The sequence below is a fragment of the Tubulanus polymorphus genome, chromosome 6, assembly GCF_964204645.1.
Source record: "Tubulanus polymorphus chromosome 6, tnTubPoly1.2, whole genome shotgun sequence".
Taxonomy (NCBI): Eukaryota; Metazoa; Nemertea; class Palaeonemertea; order Tubulaniformes; family Tubulanidae; genus Tubulanus; species Tubulanus polymorphus.
In genome coordinates this window covers 6,514,800-6,540,363 of record NC_134030.1, presented here as the reverse complement: position 1 = coordinate 6,540,363, position 25,564 = coordinate 6,514,800, and the positions used below count along the sequence as shown (strand labels likewise).

Genomic DNA, 25,564 nt, shown 5'->3' with positions numbered 1-25,564 from the left:
GCCGTATAATCGTGTTAGATACAGAGGTAAACAACATGGCGGCGGCAGGTGCGTACACACTCGATCTGTCAGAATAATCTAATTTCTCTCACGTAAGTCACCACTTTTCTACGTTCTTGTTTAAGTTTTCAGATAATTAGGTTCATTTAAAGACGTTGTGAAAAAGAATGTCAAGTAGTTGGTAAAATTTGTTCTTTGGTTAAGTTTTAATACTCTATGTACGACTATAATAGAACAAAAAATTGCTATCTTTCGGTTATCTCAAAGCAAAAATCAATTCAACGTAAATATATTTTATTGATGTCACTGCCAGAATATTTTATCAGATTTTCACTATCCTTTTACTAACTATTCGTTGTTCGTCTCTCAGTGATCGCAAATATCTAAGAAATTGTTCCAGAATTTTATGTAGCTTTTTTCACAAATCAATACAGTACCACACTACTCGCCAGGCAAAAGGACTAACTAAAATTAAAGTCGGTAACCTGTCTGTCAGTGTCAGTGTGGTTTAGTTTTACGATCAGATATTTCCACAGCATTGTCAGTTGGTATGATTAGGTAACTAACTATACGAGGACTATATCTTGTGAAGGTTTAATTTCTTGATCGGATAGTTTCACAAACCCGGAACCTTGCACCCTGCCGTCAGATTGTACTGGCTTAACACCATTGATCAATTAGTCAGTAACTACGATCAAAACCGGAGGGCTAAGATTTGTGGTTTGCTACATGCTCTGTTATTCATAATCGCAAATAAAAGAATATGGCTACTTTTATTGTCTTTAATCTACAGTCTGATTCTATTAATTTCATAACATTTAATGCATTAACACCAGTTACCGCGTATAAAGATCTAAAATCAATAATTGCATTGCCGCGACAAGATGACTTCCGTTTGATTTATTAGTAGCGAATTCCACGAATATCGTCGTCGGACATTTCAATAAGTCTCTCGCGAGTGAAATTTAATTAGATTTTTCACCTGCAACTGAAATAACCAAGGGACCAGTGACAGGCGGCAGAGTTATGTCGCGAGGAGCAATAAATAAAAAAGCGCCTCATTAGTCACGAGGCACTTGGATACCAGTCGTGCGGGACATTCATTGATTTATGCTCGTCAGTGTTATTATTATTGTGCATACATTGCTGCTCACTGCAGCGATATAACAGGGTAGCCACTGTTAAACTGGGAATCTCAGAGAATGAGGAAAATCTTGAAAAACTTGACAAATTTTACCAACAACCTGGAAATCTCAGAGAATTTGGATAGGCCTAATGCTTTTGACCACAGTGTTTCTTTATCAGTTAGAGATTCACTGAAAAGTGAATTAATTGTAACATTTTCACCAAGTGTAATTGTAACCAAGAGATTTCTCTAATTGACTCAGGGACTTTTGTAATCACATGGAAAACTGGATTTGTAAATGCTCACCCTGTATATAGTACGAAAGTGGTCACCCTGTATAAAGATAAATTTTCATATATTTAGTTTGTAGAAAATAGACAATTTGATTGTCTTACTTTGTAGAACTTTTCCTTCGCCAGATTTTGGCTTTGAAAAACTAATCACATAAAAGCATGTTTTCTCAAACATAATTCTCCAGGGACTGTATGTGAATCATTGCAACTGATCGCTTCATTGAAATATTCATGAACTGCTGAGATATTTTTTCAATCACTTATTCATCAAGTCACCTGCATTAGGACACAAATTTGGCGTTTCCCTTAAACCCCTTTATGAGGGGGGGGGGCTGGGGTTAATAGCTGTACGTAATTCATTGAAATATGAACAGTATATTTTGCGTACAGGTTAAGATATTGGACGCTCATTGATCTCAGTTATTGTCTTACTGCAAGTAACCATATAATGTGAATACCTTGGCATTCTATGGAAAGTTTATACATACGTATTTATGTATATATATGCGGGCGGGTATTGAAAGGGTTAGAACAGCGTCGGGGCCAATGACTTCTTCAGTTTTCTCCAGTTGTTATATATGATCGTTATTACCCATAATGATTAGTTATTAATTTCTGAGCGCTTTCTACAATATTGAAATTGTATGTATATATGCCGTATACATAACCGGTAATCATGTTTTCGCGTGTGTTTTTTTTTTTCGGCATAAAAACAGGATTAGATTTGAAAGGTTTAAATAGTGCTGCCAGTGGTGTGTCTTACTGAAACTATATTCATGCCCGATACTACGTCGATAGATAAAGCTGTTTTGTCTCTATGTTTAGTGGAATTGTTTATTATAACTACCGGTAATGTGCTTCTTAAAGAAATAAAATTACCGGGTGACATCACGTTTTCATGTTTAAGGAGACATTACGCCCATTGTCCGAGTGATGGAATAATTTTTTGAGTAATACTCTTATCTTTCTTTGGTAAGTGTGTATAAAGCAGACTTTGTGATCAGTTATTTTCACAGATTGAAGGGTTTATACAGTGGAACCTCGTCACAACACACTTCAGGGGACCAGAAAATCAAGAAAATTAGTTAAACAGTTTATAGATGACATTAAATGACGATTAAAAGTTCATATAATTTATTCACTGGTCAGACTTAAACCAACTTTTGAGCAACCGGCCCCTGATAGTTTTATAAACCAATAGTTCGTTATATCCAGTATTAAATTACTATAAGAATAAGAAGAAGATAAAATTTTGTAATAACTGATATAAGTTGTTTTATCTGAGGTTCCACTGTTCCACAATTTTGTGTATGTGTCCACACTGTTACTACTGTAAGAATAATATGCAGCTCTTGGCTAGGCTTAAGTTATAACTAAGGGAAGCAACTACCATGGTAACAGTTTAGCTGGCGCATCAGCAAATTAGAATATAGAAAACGGCCGCGGGTGACCACTGACCTGGAAAACCAGAGAACCTCAGGGAATAAAAAAAATCAGGGAAAACTAAATTGGTGGAAAGTGGCCACTCTGTTAAAGTTAAAAGTTAAAAGTTATTCCTATTCGAGGGAGATTTTTACGTTACCTGTTTTTGGTTTAGCTTCAACTGATATCTTCACTGCTTCATCAATAAAATGAGCTACTTTAACAAAATCAGATTCTTCAAAGTCCCTGGACGTCAAAGCCAGAGCTCCTCAGTGAAATTTGTTGAGATTGCTAGATCGTGCGAAAAATCAAACAGTTTCTGTCAACATGTTTTAATTAGTATCCGACTGTTAATTGATCAGATTCTTAGCAGATCATGTCAGGGAAAACAACGTGCCTGACAAGGAATAGGGGAAATAAAAGTGGCCACCCTGTTTGATTTCGGTTTCAAGAGTCAATTCTTTATTTTTCAGGATTTGATAACATTGGATTAGCTATGATGACCAAGACGGCGGTGGCAGATTTTCGACTTTAAAAATGATGCATCATTGAAGATGATTATGATGGATTCGTTGCCTCCCATTCACCGACCGGCGGTGAATGACGTATCGACGACGCACCGCGACCTCGTCGACGACCGTTATCGGGAATTACGACGGCCGCGAAAAGTACACTTCTTCTGCAACGGCGACCGGTACTTCAAGGGTAAACGCTTGCACATAACGCCGCATCGGTATCTGTCGTTTCACGATCTGCTCGGCGACTTGACGGCGAAATTACCGAAAACGATTCAGTTGCCGTACGGCGTTCGACAGATTTATACGCCGGTCGGCGGCACGCGAGTGAGAGACATCGAGGATTTGGCAGACGGCGGGGAATATGTATGCGCCGGATTTGAAGCATTTAAATCGGTCCAATACGGAAAACATCAAATCGAACGATGGTCTAATGGTGAGTATTTGAACCCAAACCTCCTGTTCCATGGTTGCAGTTTTCAGATCAACTTTGCAGTTTTTTGAGTCAAATCACTGTTAGCTCATGGAACAAGGGATGTCTTCAAAGTGTATGCATTTGCCACCTTCTTTTTTCACAAACTTGAACTTAAGGATTTGTCGTCCACTTGTAGCTTATCACAAGTTCACTAGTTTTTAGTTAACCCCCTCTAAATGCCTCCAGAAAATTTTGGATCTGCCATTCCCGGACTAGGGGGTAACAATTGTAAAAATGCACTTATTGTATAAGCCTAGCGACCCACCATAAACAAATACTTCAGCTAATTATAACACAATCAAAACAGCGCAGAATGCGTCTCTGAAAGCAAAATTCTAGAAGCAAATCTGGCCAAATACCATTGAATGAATCCGTGTAAACTCCCCTAGCTAAATTTCTGGATCGGTCCCTTTACAGTAGACTTAACAGTATCAACTGATAGGTTTAAAAGTTATATTTATTTTAGTACATTCATATTTGCTGTGTATCTAATTGTTATTACGCTGGATAGATCCCTAAAGTCATTTAAAATTCAATCCAACTTAAACAGTGATTTGAAACGTATGTCCCCTGTGCCATGGAAAACGCGTGGGATTACTGTCACGGGATGAGATCGTTAGAGAATTAATGGTTAAACTACGTGTGTTTTACATTATTTCACTGGACTTAATGATTGATAAATACAACACTTAGACGTGCTATATAGACACACAGTAGAGACAGGTTCACTAAACAAACTAAATGCTGAATGACCATGGCAGCTTATATTCTACTTTATTGGTGCAGTGGTGAGATACCATTACATATAACATGGTCGCATTAAGCATCTGACGCTACTATGGAAAATAATATGGATGATGGATGGATTCAGGTTGGGTACTACTGGATTTGAAAATTTAACTTAGCTCTGCTTTTTGTTAATCTATTCTTAATAGGCCCCAGAGAATTCACATATTTAACTGTCACACAAGCAAAGGGCTCTAGGGCAAGCAGATTCCACTGTTATACTTTCCGTAATTATCAAAGTTGTTAATTTGGGTGATTTAAAGTTGAAATTTATATCAAAGTTCATGGTGACTTTTCTTTTAACTCTTTCAGTGTTGACAAATTGATAATCAATACCCTAAAGCGCAAGAGATAATTTGAAAATTTATAAAATTTCCACCCCGGTGCGTTGAATAATGGGCATAGCCTACTGTTATAGTCTACATCGCGGCATGGTGTATCAGTAGTTAAACTGATATTTCATTGTTTTGACAGGTGCTGCAATCTTTCAAAAGAGATAAGAACTATTTACTAATAACATCAATACGACCTGATGCAGTGTACTAGCCAAGTCCATCATCGATTTATACGCTGCACAGCAGTGTAGATGCACTGGAAGGGTTAAGCCCTTTTTACATTTGTTTGGGTACATTCCTTCTGATAGTCAATTACTGCGTGGTGTTGATGATGTAGTGTTAATGTAACCCATAGCAATTCACACCAGTTTCTCGATTATCATACAATACTCATTCATATCATGCGTAGAGAATGTTGTCGTCGTTGATTATTTACCATACCTAACCTTTCAAATCAATTCAATCATCATCGATTATTGCTCAGAATTTGCATGTACGCGTGTCTCTCGTTTAACCCTTTCAGTGCATCTACACCGCAGTGCGATGTATAAAGTGCGGAGATGGTCTTTGATAGTACACCGCATTTTAGTGTTTTGGTGTAAGGCCTATTAGTAATTGGTTTTTTCTCTTGGAAGATGGCAGCAACTGTGAAACATAATATTAGTAACTAACAATACACCGCACCACAGTGTAGATGCACTATAGCAGTAATGCCTGTTATTCAACAAACTGAGGTGGAATTTTTTTAATTTTCAAATTATCTCCAGTACTTTCAGGTATTGATTAGTTATCACTGAAAGGGTTAGGCCCTAACACTAATTTATAATTCAATGAGAAATCGTATGTATTCATGTTATCCAGTGTCTTATTACTTAGGTAATCTGATGGTTGATAATATAAGGGGGTAATGAGTATCGATATTGTTTAGATATGTCTATCTGATATATATATATATATGGATGTATATAACAATCTATTTATCTTACGTAACCTGGACAAGAGAGGGTCAATCTATAATCTGCCAAACGGATGTATAGTATATTATCGGCATGGCGACCAGGTATATCGTCTTGTTTTTCTATCTAGCGCACGTGGCATGATAAGTTACTGGTTCCGAACGAACAACGACGGGACAGAATTTTAGACTGACTTTAAGATATTAAATCCATAGTATAAATACTGTATTAGCTCGTGATACAACTCAAATTGACCGATAGACGGTTTAATTGCTCAGGATTTTAAAAGCTTAAATGGCCTGAACAACCGGGAGGACTGTATTATTTATTCTGGTAAAGTCAATATTTCTTGTACGTTTTGACCACCACTATTGGGACCTGTGCGAATGATCAAAATTTAACGTTAAGAGAATATATATATTTAGAGCTATAACTTTACAAGTAGGGCCAGAACCTGGTTCGAAAGCTGTGTGTTGACGATTTATCCGTATTAAGATTCATTAATCTATTAATTTCAACTCTAAGAGTTTATTTTAAAATGTGGAATTTGCTTTGATGGTGAGGCCTTGACTTGAATCATATTTTGGACTAAAAATCGTTTCGGTATAAAATGTTTCTTTTTCGCGGAGGTAAGTGTGCGAATCATAGAGAATACCGGTAATCTTTTAAGCTATTTTCCCACGGATTTTTTTCGAAAGATACATACATTTTTCTAGCTCATTTAATCGGAATAGTTTTCAATTTGCGAAGTTCGCATTAAGATAATATTAGTTCTCGATATGAGAGAGTTGAGCGAATGAAGCGTAAAGAAATGTGTATTAGTTCGTATCCACGGGGGCTGTTGTCTGCTTAATGGAATTTAGTCCACTTACAGTCAAAACCCTTATTCTCAGAAAAGTCGGAATTCAATTCTGACAATGGAAAGTTGTTTTTCGTTTAACTGCAAAAATGTTTCAGTCATTTAGAATAACCTAAAAGTGTCTTTAATACATATCATCTTAGAATAGAAGAAAAGAATTACTCTGATCTGTATTGAGAATTTCAACTTCCAAGTACTGGGTACCCCAAAAACTGTCAACCCCACTGTCAACCCCAGATATACCGCCCCCGACAAACCACCGCCATCCCCAACGCAAGTTATGTTCTGGGAACGGAACATGTGTATTTTGTTCAGAGTTCTTACAGTTTTTGGAAAGTTATGGAAAATAGGAATTTTTTCCAGGCCCTGGAAAAGCTATGGAAATTTTTCTTTTTTCTCAATGGTTATGGAAAATCAGAAAATGGACTCAAAATAAATTATTTCCTCTATTTTGAATAACCAAATAACCCTGTTTTTTTTCTCGATACATGTCTGATTGGGTATTTCTTTCTCAATACATACGATCATAAATCAACTATTGAAAATCCGACATAAATCGGCTTCAGCGATATGTCATACATCGGACTAAAAATAAACGCGTACCCTCAAAACTTACTTTCATTCCGACTGTGATTTTATTATTCTTTCGTTAGAACTCGTTTTTTCATACTGATTTAATGTATTCGCGTGAGCGAGCGGTTTTCAATGACATATCATTTCGTCAATTGATCGAAAAGGGAAACTATTCAGAGAAAAAACTTATTCGCTTTGCCAACAAAACAAACGCTTTTGTGCTAATTCCGCCGCTGAGAGGTTTGGAGCGCGTATATTCCGGCCGTTCCCCGCACGGAGTCCGAGTTACGTTCGTAAGCAGGATTTACTCGCATTAGGATTAATTAGTGCGTTAGAAGTTCACACTAGAAAGGATTAATCCTGTCAAACGCGCGTAGTTGACCAGTTCAACAAAAACATCGGTGCTTATAAGGCAAATACAAACAAAATTTCGGATAAAAAGATCTTTACTGATTTAAAACGTTTCAGACATGCTTCAGTGATTGAGACTTCAAACATGAAAAGGTGTTTGCTTCTTAAATTATGATTTGGGACAGGTGTAAATCGTGTAAACCTACTTGAATTAACAATTAACAATGAAATCGATATTTTACTAAGTGAAATGGTATAATAATCTCTTAACATCAGAAGCGCGTAATGGCCGCGATAAAACAGTATAATTTTGTACCCGATCTGCCAGAAATCGGTCCTGATCCTCCGTTATTATATCGCAAATATATCTGGGGTAGAAAAAGTAAGTGGTATTTCAACCGTTCTTTTAGAGCATTCGTGTTAATACCGAGAACCTTATATATATTTTGCGTGTGTATCCGATGTATAAGAGAAACGTTTTTTGAATTTTAACAGCTCATCCTCATGATCACAGCAGTAGTTATCTATATCCCGCGTTCAGTCATGATTTCTTTAAAGGTATTCAGATGTTTAATCATTTGTAGCTTAGCTTTAAAGCCTTCAACTAACTCAACTGACAAATTGCTGAGTATAAGTTTTGAGAGATCTACATTAGATCTGGTCAGGTTTTATAATGCATCTTAAGCTTAACCCCTTTTTCGAAAGACAAAGTATTTTCCCAGGATAATAACATCTGATTGATTAAAATTCGAAAGAATTTTTAACGATTTAGATTTGGTATATATCTAGACTAGTCACTATGGATTTTGTAGAATTTATATTTTCATCATACGCTTCATGATAGTAACTATAGTAACTATGAAACATTATTAGTTTTAATGACACAATGATGTATTTGATCTAAGATCCTCATCAAGGCTTTCATGTCAGGGCATACCAGTGAAATTACTGAAAAAAATTACATAAGTTAAATGAAATGCAGCAAAACTAGAGTAGCTCAAACTATCTTTCGGTATTATAGTTATTAGAATACTTGTGAGCGATCTTAAAATTATTTATTTTTTAAGCTGAATTGAATTTCAGAATTGTACAGATTGAATTTGCCTAGCGCATTGGTATTTTTTGCCCTATTCCTCCCTATTTTTCTAGCAGATTTTAGAAAGTTCCAAGCATTCAATAAGTTATAGTGTTGTATAATGTACAAAGATGTCAGAAGCTACAGTGAACAGGGAATAGCTTGAGAACAGGGAATAAATAGCTTGAGAACGCATATTATTTAATGATATCAGAGTTCAAAAGAGGTTCAAGAATATATTACATATAAACAATCATTGTTCACATTTCTACCGTTTAAACATATAGAATTCAATAATTTATCGTGGGAAATGTGTATTGTGATGTTTTAAAACCAGTTTTAATGGATTACATTACATTTGAATAGGAAAAAATGTCATATATCCATATCTCATATCCGTAAGCGTAGGGCCTATATCGCTTCATGCTGGAGAGAAGAATAGCGTTCTGTTAGATGTGCAGATTTCTGGAGCATGCGGTTAAAATAAAGACACAGATAATTAACATCATCTGATAATCGATTTCTGCAATTCCTCGGCTTAAATCTTGCTGCGATGATCATTTGATTTTTAGTCGTTGTCCAGTTTATTTAAGTATTTTACCAGCTACCGTATTTCAGCATTTCTAGTCATGTAGATCATTGTAGACCCTGAGCCATAACCATAAGGGGCTGTTAAAAAATTACGTAACACTTTTTTGGGGAACTTTCGATACCCTCTCCTACAAAATGTTGCCCCCCTTGAATTATTTGCCAAAATCTCTATCACAGCACCAGTTTGAAACTTTACGCTATGGTCAATATCATTTTCATGCCTATTACAGTGTATTTTAAGGCTCGCCTGATACCTGTTCCTGTAATACACCCCCTTGTAACAATCCGTCACAAACTTTTTGACATCCCCACCCCATAGGCGTTACGCAATTTTTGGACACCCCATAATCGAACACATATAAATCACTAGCTAGATGAAATAGCTTGAAATCACTTTTTGCTTTCACGTTCAAACGTTTTAATTTTAGACCATCCCTCTCGTATTCTTCAGAAATCAGATGGTAAGTTGTGCCGCGTCGAGCACTGTTTGTTTTTGCATTACGATCTTTTGTTTTGATGATACATCCCTGATCTCTGTGTCTGGAATTCGAACCTGATGATAAGATTTGATTCGGTCTAACGGTGCCATCAGGTTTGAATTTCTGGCGGGAGGGTGTATTTTATCTTATGTTAAAGGTTGCCTTTCTATTTTATGACAATTTTCTATGGTGAATGCGACAGTTTTATACATCTAATACTAATTGTTTGGTCTATTTTATAATGTATTAACAGTTTTACATCCATTTGCATGACTCATACTTGCACTGTGTTTTTCATAGTTTTAAAAAGTTACTTAAGATCTTGTATTTCAGATTCAACAGAATTTGAATATCGGGGATCGGTTTAGTAATCGTATAACACTACTTTCTATTCGTAGGTCGTGCAAACAATTATGACCACTTCCAAGATTTCAACAACTTCACCGGTTCGTACCCGACCCATAGAACCGGCGGTGGTTACTTCAAAGGAATGTACGGCGGCTTTCATCCGAATAGACACAATCGCAACGTCTTCCCTCGGGGTCGCGCCGGCGCGGGCCTCGGTGGCGCAGCGCGTACGCAAGCGCGCGGCGATCCCGGCGGAAACGCTAAACCGCGGGTGATAACGGTCGTACGATTCGGCGATCGTCCGAGAACCGTCGTGAAAATTCTCCTCAACCGCAACAGCATACGATCGTTCGAACAGCTCATGATCGACATATCGGAGAGTTTCGGACCGAAGTGGAAGAATAAAAAGATCAAGAAGTTGTTTTCGGCGAAAGGAAAACCGATTCAAAGCGTTTCCGATTTTTTCCGCGAGGACGATATTTACGTCGCGGTCGGCGAAGACGACGTCGGAATCAGCGACGTTCAGGACATTCTCGACGAACTCGGAACGGATCGAGATTACACGAAGAAATGTCTACGAGAATGGCAAAAACGGAAAAAACAGAACAAAGGATTCGACGACGATAAGAGAGATAGCGGGTTCGCGGACGGGGAACAATCTCAGGGGGAGGCGGAACACAAGAATGAAAGCTCAATGGATCGGAAAGAGCGTAAGTCACGCGCGGCTGCGTCGACTGATCCGCGCGATGGAAGAAGAACGCGTAATACGTATCACGATAAAGAGAATCGACGCAGCGCTGAACAGACGTCATCGCAGGTGGCGCCATCGTCGTCGGACCCGTACGAACGCGAGAAAATCAATAAGTCGCGGTTGGAAAATGAAAAACGGCGAGCGGGCGCGGATGATAGAGACAGAGCGCGTCGATTGATGCAAAAACGACTCGAAGCCGAACAGAGGGCGCTAGACGACGAAAAACGAAGACGCGGTTTGATTCCATTGCGTCCATATCAGGATCCATATAAGAAAATGTTGGAAGATCGCGAAAAACAGCGAGCGAATCGGCGTCGGCGACGGGGTAGTCAGGTACGACAGAGCGGAGCGAGTGAAAGCGAATCGGAGCCGACCGAGAGAAAGAATCGCGGCCAGGATCAGCGTATCGGAGCTGGAGATACCGGTCTAGAGACTGGACGGAAATCACAACGTAAAAATAATGAACAATCATCGAATGTCGACGAAATAGATAAAGTGAAAGAGATGAATAGTGGTCAGGGCGATAACAGTGAGGTAGAGGCAGCAGCGGTCGCTAGAAAAGAGGAGGAAAGAAAAGAGAACGAACGAAGAGAAATGGAAGACAGAGAAAAGGCTAAGCAAAAAAGAGCAAAGGAAAAAGAGGATAGAGAAAAGGAAGAAAGAGCAAAGGCAAAGGAGGAACAGGAAAAAGCGAATGAACAGAAAAGGAAACAAGACGAAGAAGTTCAGCGGTTTGAGTCCGATAATAATAAAGAAAAAACTCCAAAATCGAAAGAAGAAGTAAAAAATGTGAAAAAAAATTCATCGGATAATCATCATGGAAAAAGACCGGCAGCTAAAATGACACCAGCCCAGCGTAAAATGGAACGACAAATATCGAATGTAAATCATGTGTACGATCGATACGAGATCGGCAAAACGCTCGGCGATGGTAATTTCGCCGTAGTCAAACAGTGCAAGTTAAAAAACACTAATAACGAATACGCGATGAAAATCGTCGATAAAGCAAAACTGAAAGGCAAAGAGCACATGATCGAAAGTGAAATAGCCGTGATGAAAATGTGCAACCATCCGAACATTTGTAAACTGAAAGAGGAATACGAAACAAGGTCGGAGATTTTCCTAGTGATGGAATTAGTGAAGGTAAATGAGTCAGGAATTTAGAAAGTTTGATTTGAAGCCATGGTTCGGATGTAAAACCATGATGTCAAAGCTTTTCAATTCTGATTGTGTAGGTCTTCTTCTTTATAAGTCATTCAGCTAGATACGAAGTTCATCGAGTGCATTCCCTGAAGTACAAAACAAAAGATATCTTTTGCAAAGCATTTTCAAATAAGATTAGCTTCATCAGGTGCCATTGTATGGAAAACCTGCTTGATTGCTTTCTGTGAAAAGGCATCGCCAATCAAATGCACGTTTATTACACAGACAAGAACAATGGCAGTACTACTGCTTATAGCGAAGAAGATGTGATTTTTTCCCATTTTCTGTTTAACAGGGAGGTGATTTATTCGATGCTATAACGGGGAGTGTGAAGTTTAGCGAGAAAAAAGCAGCGAGTATGGTGACAGATTTAACAAACGCCTTGTTCTACTTACACAGTCGCAATATAGTTCATCGAGACATGAAACCAGAAAATCTATTGGTAGGTATTTCAAAAATATTTGAATGTTTCCCGCTTTTTTATAGATTTGCAATTCATTATGCGCGCTTTCAATTTAGGTTTGTCATAATAAAGATGAATCGATGACTTTGAAACTCGGAGATTTTGGACTAGCGATGGAAGTTGATAAACCCATCATGACAGTTTGTGGCACACCTACTTACGTAGCACCAGAGATACTCTCAGAAATAGGTAAATGATTTTTTCTGAGTTAAGAACCTAAAAGCTAACAGTTTTCTTCTAGATGTAATCGAATTGAACTGTTTTGTTTGTCTTGTCTATTATAGGGTATGGTTTGGAGGTGGATATGTGGGCTCTAGGTGTTATAACCTATATTCTACTGTGTGGTTTTCCTCCGTTTCGAAGTCAGGAAAGAAAACAGACGGAACTGTTTGAATTTATCAAAGAGGGTGTATACGAGTTCCTGTCACCGTATTGGGATAATATTTCACGATGTAAGTTGCTTAATATTTCTCAATATATTTTTGTTCGACCCCCCTCCCTCCCCCAAAGATATAAGATATAATTTGATTTGAGTTGTTTAGTGTATAGAACTTGCCCTTGTCCTTGGAAAATTGTGCTTCCATCTGGAAAGATATATTGGTACTAAAAAAGAATGACATCTGTCACCACATATCGGTAGATAAATGAATTAAATGTTTTTTTGATTATTTTTGTAGCGGCAAAAGATTTGATCGAAAATTTGTTGGTCGTTGAAAAGAAGGGCCGCTACACAGCGATTGACGTATTGTGTCATCCGTGGATTATTACTCAAGCGAATACCCTTCATCCGCCCGAATCGATGGCTAGTTACAGAATCAATTTGCGCAAGGAACTCGAAATACAAGGAAAACTGAACTTGGATTCGCATCGTAAAGCCTTTCACGGCACTAAGTAGATAGCATAGGAGCAGATGATTTATTTCTGAACTAGAAAACACAGAATCTGTAAATTGTCGTTACTCACGACCCGGTTCTGCAGTCGCCGTTAATAAGTTTGACATCTTTTATTGAACGGACGATCTCGAAGAGTCGTAATTCTATGTGTATCGAGGCCACCATTACAGAACTAGGTCATAATAATCTGATCAGTTATTATCATGTAAATGAGGAAATATTGTGATAAATTATCCGTCCAATTCACAACATTTCAAAAGAACTCACACATTCATAGAATCTCACTAGATATTTTTTTATCTGTAGTTGTATCGATGCTCCTTGAGAAATTACACGATAGAGATTCATCAGAAGCCGGTAGATTTAAGTTTACAAGTCGCGAGTGTATTTACTAAGCTTAGAAATTAGTTGGAGCTGTAATAGATCTGATGAAATACAAAGGATTTCATTGTAACAGTAATTAAACACTAATATTGTAGTTTGATAAGTGCCAAATGAATGATTTATCACAGTTTGCACAAACGTAGCACACGCAAATTTTCACAACAGTTAGTGTTTTCAGCATTTATGATATAGCATTCCTTCTTATAGGAAAGCTGATATTTTTCTATTTCGAACATGAAAAAATCATTATTGCTTTCCAATTTCAATTACTGCATTCTCACTATTGACCTGTCAGATATGTAGTAAAATATGATTTTTTCACAAAGTCCTGACGCGTCTGCTTTCTGTGCTTGTGTACAAATCGCAATATAGGCCTCAGTCACAATAATTAATAGATGTTTACCTCCAGATGGCAGTAGTTACTTAAACTAAGTCCATGTTAGTTGTCTGTGATATTTCTTAATAATAGTTTATTGTACATGTATAATGTATATATTCATATATATTATATATAAATGTTTTGTTATATGCTGTCACAGTTTTTGTTAATGCATTCTATTATTGTCTCTTGTCGGGCAAGCTGTAGTATTTCAGTTCAATTTGTTATGTATTCATTTTATTCGTCGATTTTTATCCTATATTCAGTTCGGTGGTTGTACGCTGCTTCTGTAAGGCTAAAAGTTGATACCTCGTTTCTCATTTCTGCTGAGTTTAAGAATTGACCCGACCGGCCGCCTATCTACCCTGTACATTAATCTTTTTAAGATCACGATCAAACTAACCATAATAGACCCGGCAGCTATAGAAATGAACTGATTACAAATTTGATTGCAGTTTACAGAAGTGCCCCGGCTGATCAGGAGAAACGAAGTATCATTTTTTAGCCTAAACTGTAAATTTTGTGTGTAAATAGTTAACAGAGTGATATTCAGTGATCGAGATATCAGGTTATATTTGGTATCTGACCGATTATGTATTCACAGTGACTTAGCTGATTTAAAATGCGTCATTTTGACAATGTGACATTACCAGGGGTACTAGTTTTACCGCTGGTGTTGATTTGGTAGACGTACAGATGCGTTTACCCCAATCTGCAGGGTTGGATTAGAATCAGTCTTTAAAATCAGGTACTGGAGACTTTGTAACAAGATAAGGAATTTCCGTCCATTCTGCTGTATTTTATATCTACACGTATTTGTAAATCTAGCATACTCTTGTATAGCTAGGAAAATATTGAGCCCCTATCAACTTTCTGTACCCACTGCTTTGAAGAAGAATATCTATTCATTTACCAACAATCTTGACTTATATACCAACAATACAGGTGATCTCTGGGTCTTCAAATTTAAAAGAAAAGCAAATATCATTCACATTTGGTAAAATTCTAGATGAAGATTCTAGTTCTAAATGAAATGAATAAAATCTGATCAGCTACATTAATTCTTTAAGACTGCCCATTTATCTATATAATGCACGTCGATAACTCATTGAAGATCACGTTAACTTCGAATTACTAAATTGAATGTTGATCGATTTGTTGTGAATATGTCACCAACTGCTGAAATTGTTTCTTTTCAATAGGAATCTTGTTGCGTGGAGATTTTCTAACTCATTTTTTGAGTTGCTTTTTAAACGATGAATCAGGTTTTGTTCCGTCCAACGTAAGGTGACGACGAAAGAAACGATGATGTGGATTTCATATCTCCTTTTTTTGTATCGAAAATCTGCTGGGAGTATATATTTGAATACAGTAAACCTTGCTTAATTCGGTCAAATGGAGATAGCAATATTCCTTCAGAGTAACGAAATAGTTATATCATAACAGAAAATGTTTTATATTCAAATAAAGTTTAGATCAAGTTACAGAAAATGGTTTGCTTGTTAACTAGTCTTAAAATGATCTCAAAGGATGATCTCGCGCGTTGGAACTGATTTGTTCGAGGAAATTATTATTGTGGGTGATTGTTTCACTACCAACATACGCATGGTTCGCCCGAACCCTCCTTTCCCAGTAATTAATATTGCTTCGATCCATAAGCATATCACAGGCATCTGTCAGTTGCATCTACGAGCTATCACAAACTTGCGATGATTGACTGGTACACACGTTTCTCTCAATTAGACTTACTGAAGTGAGGACTACTCAGAGGATTTGGTATCAAAATATCTGGATTGTTTTCTAAATAAAGAAGTTTCCAGTTTCTAGGCGCCATTTTGTGGCGGTCCCGCGAGGTCCCCATTGTTGCGATAATTTGCGCTCATTTTTAAAACATAAGTTTAGATTGAATATCATATAGTTCTGCAGTCCCTTGCTCGACGAAATCAATTTACACACCATTTTAAAGGAAATGAAATGCAGATATTTGCTGGCGATTCTTGGAATTTTTGAACGCAACAATTGAGAACAGTGACGATGTGAAACCAAGGACCGCATATCTTAACCATGCGTAAAAGAAATCGCAATATTTTATAATTTTGAAGTATCTCTTAAAGCTATATTTCCAATTTTCACAGAGGTTAAAGAGGGTTATTTGCAGTTAAAGCCTGCGTTGAATTTTTTAAAATATCTTTCCTGACGACTGATCTGTACCCGCTTGAGTTTGAGATTACGCGCAAAAGGGGTCTTCTTTATTGCCATGAAATTCCAAAATTCGGCAGTGATCGGCATTGAGATACGACCAACGCCCCCGCCTTTAACAATTACTTAAATTTTCTGGGAGAGGAATAACTTGTGCTGCCTTTACTAACTGTCAACACTGCCACTTAGAATCTCTTGTATACACTAAAATAGAGTGTCTTGGGCTTTTGTGCAAGATCTGATGGTTTTTTGAATGCAGCCCGAGACCGACATGAGTTGAACCGAAGCCCGCTTTTTAGGCAGTCACGTGTTGCACCGCTGAAGTGTCGCTGGTCGGAAGGCTTTCATTGGCAAGACTGCCATCCCATCCAGCCTGATATTCAGAGTTCTCTTTTCTTATTTCATTCGAAAAATCTCTTGATTGCTGAAATAAATCTTGTTCTGTTTTTGGTAAGAATTTAGGAATTAATTCAATATTGGTCGATTAGATGACATTTCACAAACACGAAAAATTCGGTAAATGAAATAGCGGATAGACTTAGGCAAACCAATCTTCGACCTAAATCTTTTTTATGACTCACTTATACTTCATTGCATATGTACGCAAAATTATATTTGGTAAGGTGTGGACATATTCCATCCCGTGCTACCATTGAATCTAAAACGTGTTAGAGTTCATATTACCACTTACTTCATAAAGATATCATTGGAGCTGCATTGACGGATTCCTGTTGCAAAAATTACAAATATTTTTGATGAAAAAATTCCTTATTTCGTTTCCCAACAAAATGTATATATAGAAGTTAACTACGTAATTACAAGCGATGAGTTGGGACAAGAAATTAACGCTGAGAAATTGAAAGTATCGATTTGGAATCGGTAAAAGAGTCGCGATGGTCACAGGTCCAGTGCAAAATGCAAAAACAAGTGAAACTGTTACTAACATCACAGTAGTTCGAACCGATTTCGACGTTTTGTTAGTCGAAGATACTTGCATATTCACACTACAAAACAAACGTATGATGATCATAGAATTGCCAAATATGATGAGAGTCAGTGGTATAACATATACATAGGTTACGTAAAAAATGTTTGTGTAGTCCATAAGACTTTCGTCTATGTAACAACCTTCGAAAACTCGCGAAAAATGGATCTCCGGGACATAATGGAAAACGTATAAAACTATTGGATTACCAATGAGGATCAAAGTCGTCGTAATTCTCGCAAATGTGGGGGTGCATATCAACGGTGCCGTCAATGGGAACCACACAACTGATAAGCGCTCGATAGATATTGCTACGATAAGCCATGAACTAGTGGCACCCGCAGTATTGACAAGTAACTGATAGAATTGACAGCCGGCATCAGAATTCAAAAAGAATATCAGCTCGCTCGAATAGAAACGCGTCACTGTAAAATGCACGACTGGCATAATTGTCGAACTAATACAATACAGAAAATCACAGACGGACAAAACGATGAGGTAGTTAGCATAAGACAAACGTCGAAATCGACGATGTATCATTATTACGAAAGTTGCGACATTGCCGAACGTGCCTAGGCAAAACATAGCTGGTAAAGCTGCCAACGAAAATTGTCGAAAACCATCGGCCATTATCCCCACTGATCTAAGCGAAATGTAACTTATATACGGACGGCCGATTCGGTAACTCGTCGTGAAATTATTCATTTTCAGTATGATGTGTGTTCGTTGAGATGCAAGTGTGAAATTCACCACTTTCCATAGAAGAACCGTTCCGCGAATTCGTTTAGCACCACCGTAGCATCTGTTACAGTCGCGGGAGGGGCGATAGTTGGACGCAGAACTTCGCTCGGCGTCTGTCTCAGTCCTACTAGAATTCATTCTCGGAGAAATTCATTAAAAATGATCGACTTAAAGGCGGTAATACACAATATCTATTTGTGTTTTATTGTCAAGTTTCGACTTTTTCGGCGACAAATAGATGTGAAAGATGACACGAGAAATCTTTTGTTGTAGTTCGTTAGGTTTTGTTCGTAGAGAGGATAGTAGCCTCGGGTAAGGAGCATTGAAACTATTATGTTTAATTTATTATAATTTCGTACATATCACTTTTCGTTTGAATTTAGAAGAATACCTGCTATGCGAACATTTTGCCTTGCTGTGCGAACGTTTTGCCAATTTGATAGTCGATATCTTATGATAGCAAAGGCCACGCGAAATTCTGCTTGTAATTCATGTACTGTTTATATATATTATTATCAGTATTTCGTGAGATCATATTCTTGAAAACAGAGTGTGTTTCGACTTTGAACTGTAATAATTCCGGGTAAGGTTTCGGTCGACCTTCACAAATCATAGTATGAATACACATATATATTCATAATTTCAAACACCTGATATTGATAATGTTTATTTCGTCAAAGGGTTCGTCAACTTGTATATCAAAATGCAATAGGAAAAATATTGTTCCCCTGGTATTAGGCACTCTCTTTCCGAATATAATATGATGATGCCGAATGCAAAATCGACGTTCTGAATTAAGTATCACATATGCCGAAAGAAGCACTAAGATCGGATATTTTGGTATAGATTGAATGAATATTCTCGGTTTAGTTCGTCATATGTGACGTGTAAGTAGATCAGACAATCATATATATCAATAAAATAAACTTCAGTTTTTTTTTCATCACACAGAGACGTCAATTCAAATATTTGTTTTCGTTAACTTCTAAAGGTGAAAATAAGCTGCTCATTTCTACGGTAACCAGGTCAAGCCGTCTGTCGGATCTGTTTCTAACCTCAGTTTAGTATAGACATTTCGAAATAGATCATACAAAAAACTAGTTTTATTATAGTATGAAAAATGATTTCAAAGAAATCCCACTTGACAAAGCATTCTTGTGAATGGTTCAGTAATTGTGTAGTCTTTCGGGATTTTTTTCCGAGGTTACAACGCTTCCATGGCCGAAAATAGTGTTACCTTTTGTGTCGACCTTTTGTGTCGAATTCTTACCTAAACTGAGCGATTAGAAATTGGTAATTGCTTCAATGTACTTGCGATAAATTAAAAACTCTGCATTCACTGTATATTCTTGCATTTAGAGGGCTGTGAAAAGGTATCAAACATCGCTTTTTGAATTACAATAACTTGTACAAAGGTGGATCGAGACTGCCGAAGATAAAAAAATGAAGGTATTCAGAATCGGTGGCCTGAACCACTTGCGCAAAGACATCCATGTTCAAATATCTAATTGCGAATCAGTCACAGGGTTCTTAATTTACGGGTTACCCAATTTCATTTTACTTTACTTTACTATTTGACAAACTCTTGGTCTTAATACAAAGACAAGTTGAGTGATATACAGTACATAAAAAAATTTCATTATATGCGACGTACAGTAGGTATATACCTAATCAAAAATTCGTTTACATGCAAGCTATTTTTAAGGAAAAGTGAAAAATCTCATAATTTTACCACAATGATAATACACAATTTACGAAATTCGGCTGTCTTTGGTTTGCATTAATAACTTATGTTTGAAAAGGTTGGGGTTCGTATAAAATCTGCTGTCTAGATATAATTCCCTACTATCATTTAGATATGTACCAGGTAGTGAAATCCGTCCTCAATCCCATTTTTACACAATTGATATGTTCTTTCAGCACGCTCTGTATTATTCCATCTACCAGTTTCTACTGGGAGCTTATGATTTGCAGTTCGAAATTTAGTTAAGTTAATTATGAGGTTATTTGGAAGATTAGAGACTAGATAGTTTTTCAGGAGTATATCAGGTTTGAAACTAGCATATGAACCCTTAGAAATCCATACCCCTAAATTACACATTGCTAACCCAGAACAGACAATTAGACCCATTCAAGGTAATTAAGTACTAATTATCAATACCATTGAGTGTTTTCATAAAGTTTGTTGTCAAATGCGAGACATTTAGCCCAAAATTCTAAATACACAGGAAACTTGAAAGATTTATCTGATTTTCCATAGCCATAGAAAATAAAACAAAATTTCAGCTTTTCCACAGCCTGGAAAAATTACCATTTCGAACAATTTCCAAAACCTGTTTCCAAGAACGACAGAGTAATTTATCAATTCAACAAAGCTGTTATGGAGTGGAACTGGGCTCTGGAGCCTGCAGTAAAGAGATGCAACAAATATCCAAACCAGAAAAGTCCAAAATTAAATTAAAGACAGCGACACATAAAATTCATGAGTAAATCCCAATTCATCTTTTATTTCATCCAATACACCGCATTGTCAATCAATACATTACAAGTAATTCATATACAATTCAATCATTTGACGAAGAAGCATTCCAACTGAAATAAAACGTCCATTTGACACAAACACAAAAACCTTTTACAATGAACACAAAAAACCATCAGATGATTTAAACTCAAAAATATTTTACTAGTTAGACTAGTGTAGCATTTACGTACAATACATGTGTGAAACTGCATCTCTGTGAATTTTCCAGTTTTTTTTTCCAATCAAGACGAAAAACACGTAAACATCTTATCTCTACTGATTATCGTACGTTTCTCTATATACGGTTACAATTAAGCCATTTATTCCAGTTAAACCCATAATACTGTCGACGAAAAGATTATTTGATAACCTTCCAATCATTCAAATCTAAACACTCACTGTTCTAAAAGCCAATTGCATATAAGTCGACAGGTAATCATACTCTGATTTAGCAGTTGCAGTTTATATGTGACTCGCTACGAAATACAGTCAACCTCGCCTAACTTGGACACAATTGGTCCGAGGCAAGTGAATTACCAGTTGAGGATAGGACAATTCGTTCGGAAGCCAGAAAGACTAATTCAAGTCAAAAGTCTGAGTTGGCTTTGACAGAGAAGGGCGAAGTTCACTGCATAATGGTTGTAAATGTGATTAACAGAATTTCAATCAATAACAGGCCACTAAACTTAATACATTCACAAAATAACGGTGTATCTCGCAATTCTATTCTAAGAGCGAAAGAGAACAAGTAGAATCCCGATATAACAATTTTACTTCACTATCTGAATAGAAATATATTTGCGTCGTCAATGCCCTTGCAATACTGCTTAACAAAAATATCAAAAAATCTCTAATCATTTCATTTGTAAATTCATTTGAAAATTTAAACCGTGCTCGTATAATCTTTGGAAGCACGCATAGATAGATAAACTATTTTAGTTCTTTTTAACATCTAAAATTTGTGAACACATACAAATGTGATCGTATAAAATCGTAGGGAGCTAATCACAGGTGAAGGATTCTTCCATTCGACGGACAGAGAATTTCAAACTTACGTCTACTGTTATCGTTTTAAAGACATACATAATACAGATGATGGCACCTAATTTGTTGAAATCTATACTTATATATGTTAAGATATAACACAAATGCACACGAGATGAAGTCTTCTTTTCAAACTATACATCATTACATACCGTCATACCCTGTGTCCGATAGACCAGGGACCAGTTTCAAAAAATTGTATGTCTGAGCTTTTAGCCATGAATCGGTTATTTTTTTACAGCCTCCATTAATTTTCCAAAACCTTTTTCGTGAAACTGAACCCGGTACACAGCGCGATGTAAACGATCGAGTATATATAGGGCTTTACTGGCTTTATATTGAATATCTTAAAATAGGGGGTTATATTTACTGGTATTCAAGTTTACACTTCTACCAACAGATATTTAATACTTATCTTGAAAGAGCAGTTTAACAGTAAACACAACATCAAACTTTCGAAAAATTTGAGACAATTCTTTCATACATCACAACTAGCACATAGCAAAAAGGATTATTCAATAATCGATGCTTGCTTGGACTAATTTCAATATCCTCAAGAGACAAATGATATTATATCTAGCACATTTCGTGGAATAAACATTTCAATATTAATAACTATAACCGACAGTAAAATGAATAAGTGTCTGTTGGCAGAATGAAATTGAAAACAGCAGAGCAGTGTTCTTCTAATGTACCGGATGCGTAAACTACAAGTTATTTCTTGTTGTTTTCGACCGGATGCGGGCGGTGTTCTTCGTAGAACGTTTTAAACAGCGAATAGCCGACACCGATCGTGATTGCTCCGACGACCATCGCTTGAGCGCGCACTCGCAACGACATCAGATAAACGGACGTAGACACGTTACCGCGATTCTTATAAGCGTAGGCTCCGTAACCGAGCGCAGCGACCAAACCAGCTAGACCTGAAACCATACCGAGAAAATAATCAATATCCAAATTAAGCAATAGTCGTATTGAAACACAAGAGAATTACGCAGGTTTGTTAGTTTAGCTTTAAATTATTCGGATCACGATAGAACCCTATATTAGATATATTCAATAATGACCTTTGAAGTGTTGCCCACACATTATAAGCAGCTTAAACTTGGACGGATTATCAATAATCTATACCACCAAGCTACTCTCTGGCTGCTTTTGGAATTACTTACCTATCGGTACAAACGGAGCCTCTTTTGCTTTACGCATGAACTTCGAAGACACTTCTTCATCCCAGTCTCCAGCTTTTCCACCGCTCATGATGATGATTTATTTATTTAACAACTGAAAATGAGAAACAGAAATTAAGACGAGCTGGTCAGCATATATCATCAGTTGAAGGTTATTTAGCAGAACAGTAACAGTGAGACCAGTCACTTTATATGAAGTTCTTGGAGAACTGAAGGCAACACTACAGCACAGCATCCTTGCCAGCCATATCAAAGGCGTGATGACCTCCTTAGCATCAGTGACCCCTCCAGTGCAAAGAGCAGACCCCGCATTGGCGAGCCCTCCGAATTTAGAAATCCTCTTCCAGGGTACCCTAAATATCTTTTCAAGGTCACGCAGATTCATGATAAAAACATACAACCCAACAACAACATTCACGCCGCATCCTCCTTCTAAACCTCGACAAATATTGATTGACAGCATCGGAATTACCTTTAACAGACCAAGAATGAATACGCTGTGATCCTGCGATCGCTTTACAAGCTATTGCTATATAATCTAAGGTGAATTTTAAACAATCAATTTCCAGGAAAAGCTTCTATAACCGGGCGGCTAGACGTCGTACACGCGAGATGACCCGTGAAGCAATGGTGTGAGTAAAATACGGACTGTGGACTGTCTGTGGACTTTAAACTACATGTTTCCATATTAGACTGGTTGCCGGTCTCTACTTCAGTATAGGAGTGCGGATTCATCGACAAGCAAACAGTCTACTAGTAGTTCACTTTCGACTAATTATATGTTGGATGGAGTCAATTAAGAACCATTCTTTTTGTTACGTCCGTCATAATTTTCAATCTAGTAAAAGTAATTATGTTCATCTTAATATTCAATCTTGTGATTGCAAAAAAGTAAAACCGCAATTGAAAATGGCAATTCCAGCACATCATCTCACATAAAACAGCCATGTCACTAATGAGGTTCCTCCACCTAGGGTCTTTGTAGAAATCCATCCTAAACGATGCAATTTTCTGAGAGGTTTTATGATCTGTCTTGACAAAAAAGGCAACCAGGTCCCATTTTCCAAATGGCAAATGAAACAAATTCCGTTCTTTTCTCTTCAAAAACGTTTATTTTTCAAAAAACATTCTGTGCAACACACTGCCTCAACATGAGTGTGGCAACATGATAGATTAACAAATGGTCTCTAAATCCTTCCCTCCTTTCCTCCCTCCCTCCCCAAAAATAAGTACACACTGCAAATATAACAAAATCATAACATCATGGCATTTGAAAACAGTGCCGAAAAAAATTAAAACACAATATTACAAATCTGTTAGTTAGTAATTTTAGTTCATCCCATAGAGGACTAAAAACCCAATAACAATAATTTACTTTCTATTTGTAATAATCATTTCAGCCAAAAATTTGAATTATGACGAAGTACCCTAAATATCTATTAAAATAATGAAAAAAATGAAGTCTCCCGGCTAGCTGTGCAGTCTTCAATTTCATAAGATGGTCTTAACAAAATCTTAAATTACAAACACATATTGAAATTCAGCGTTAACTTTTACAAAGCTAATCAGGGTTGTAACATCTGACTTTGTTATGACATTCACCTGTAGAACCAAATGGGCTAGTCTTTAAAAACCCATTAACCTAGACCGTGTAACTGGCCTCCTTGGGACCTTAACAAAATTAGCACTACAGGTTAAGGGAATAAAACCATCATCTACACTTGACTTGAATAACTTAACAATCATAAAGATTAATTGAACACTATTTTTTCAAGGAGCGCAATTTACTAATGGAATGGTCAGATAATATAGATAATAATGCACATAAAAACCAGCCATTCTTCACTTTGCGTAAAACTTTTGATTAACCCTTTCAGTGCGTCTACACCGTAGTGCAGTGTATAAATCAGTGATAGATTTCGCTAGTACACCGCACTGTGGTGTATTGATGTAATTAGTAATTATCTCTCTTGAAAAATGGCAGCACCGGTCAAACATAGTGAAATACTAGTAACTAACGATGTACCGCGCCGCGGTGTAGACGATGCACAATAGTGGTATTCCCGTTTTTCAACACACTAGGGTGGAATTTTTTAAATTTTTAATATTATCTCCAGCACTTTAAGGAATTAATTAGTCAGCACTGAAAGGATTTATGAACATGAGCCTGCCATCTTTTCTAAATCTCTAGTTGCAGTGATAAACACTTTATTGCTTGTACTACATATAACAGCTTACATTATATATTCAAAATGCAAAATTTTTAGGCCTATTATAATCCAACTTCTGAACCTGATTTCAGGAAAAGGAATAATTTCTACTTTCAATGTGTCCAACAACAGAAACTAAATCTTGGATTTACCATTAACTTATCTAGCTTTATGTACAATTCAACTTAACCTTACGAGATCCAATTTTTCATGATATTGTCGATTAACTGTCTTCCAGTTTTTTCTGTCTATTGAACAAAATACCACATGATACCCATTGAACGATATTGCCTGCAATAGATATCTTATCATAAATATCAGTGAAGTAATGCATAGACGATAAAATTACTAGTAGGATTAGATTTTGCAAGTATTGTCAAGAAGCTTTTGGCATGATGATGTTGAATTGAGTATTGGAGT

At 36.9% G+C, this 25,564-nt stretch overlaps 2 protein-coding genes across 5 annotated transcripts; one reads left to right on the top strand and one right to left on the bottom strand.

Moving 5' to 3' along the window:
- Positions 1-29: 29 nt before the first annotated feature.
- On the top strand, positions 30-15,717 carry LOC141907239 (serine/threonine-protein kinase DCLK3-like). Of its 3 annotated transcripts, XM_074796822.1 has the most exons (8): positions 30-92; positions 3,315-3,792; positions 9,786-9,818; positions 10,235-12,078; positions 12,434-12,580; positions 12,658-12,790; positions 12,886-13,053; positions 13,279-15,717. In XM_074796822.1, exons 2-8 carry the CDS (start codon positions 3,396-3,398, stop codon positions 13,494-13,496), a joined length of 2,940 nt encoding a protein of 979 aa, XP_074652923.1. In that variant the 5' UTR covers positions 30-92; positions 3,315-3,395; the 3' UTR covers positions 13,497-15,717. The 3 variants fall into 3 exon arrangements, with proteins under 3 accessions (XP_074652923.1, XP_074652924.1, XP_074652925.1); XM_074796823.1 differs by lacking the exon at positions 9,786-9,818; XM_074796824.1 differs by lacking the exons at positions 30-92; positions 3,315-3,792 and adding an exon at positions 8,216-8,249.
- Positions 15,718-20,675: 4,958 nt separating this feature from the next.
- LOC141907532 (HIG1 domain family member 1A, mitochondrial-like) lies at positions 20,676-23,593 on the bottom strand. 2 transcript variants are annotated; one of them, XM_074797206.1, is made up of 3 exons: positions 23,407-23,593; positions 22,917-23,028; positions 20,676-22,670 (listed from the first exon to the last, which is right to left on the bottom strand). In XM_074797206.1, exons 2-3 carry the CDS (start codon positions 23,002-23,004, stop codon positions 22,462-22,464), a joined length of 297 nt encoding a protein of 98 aa, XP_074653307.1. In that variant the 5' UTR covers positions 23,005-23,028; positions 23,407-23,593; the 3' UTR covers positions 20,676-22,461. The 2 variants fall into 2 exon arrangements, with proteins under 2 accessions (XP_074653307.1, XP_074653308.1); XM_074797207.1 differs by lacking the exon at positions 23,407-23,593 and adding an exon at positions 23,122-23,300.
- Positions 23,594-25,564: the final 1,971 nt, after the last annotated feature.

What these genes read in the sequence shown, in the direction of transcription:
- LOC141907239 (XM_074796822.1), top strand. Translation starts at nt 3,396, where the DNA reads ATGATTATGATGGATTCGTTGCCTCCCATTCACCGACCGGCGGTGAAT. An exon ending in AATCGAACGATGGTCTAATG is followed by an intron (nt 3,793 to 9,785) that starts GTGAGTATTTGA and finishes TTTTAATTTTAG; the next exon opens with ACCATCCCTCTCGTATTCTT. An exon ending in AGAGATACTCTCAGAAATAG is followed by an intron (nt 12,791 to 12,885) that starts GTAAATGATTTT and finishes TGTCTATTATAG; the next exon opens with GGTATGGTTTGGAGGTGGAT.
- LOC141907532 (XM_074797206.1), bottom strand. Translation starts at nt 23,004, where the DNA reads ATGAGCGGTGGAAAAGCTGGAGACTGGGATGAAGAAGTGTCTTCGAAG. An exon ending in GGCTCCGTTTGTACCGATAG is followed by an intron (nt 22,671 to 22,916) that starts GTAAGTAATTCC and finishes GTATGGTTTCAG; the next exon opens with GTCTAGCTGGTTTGGTCGCT.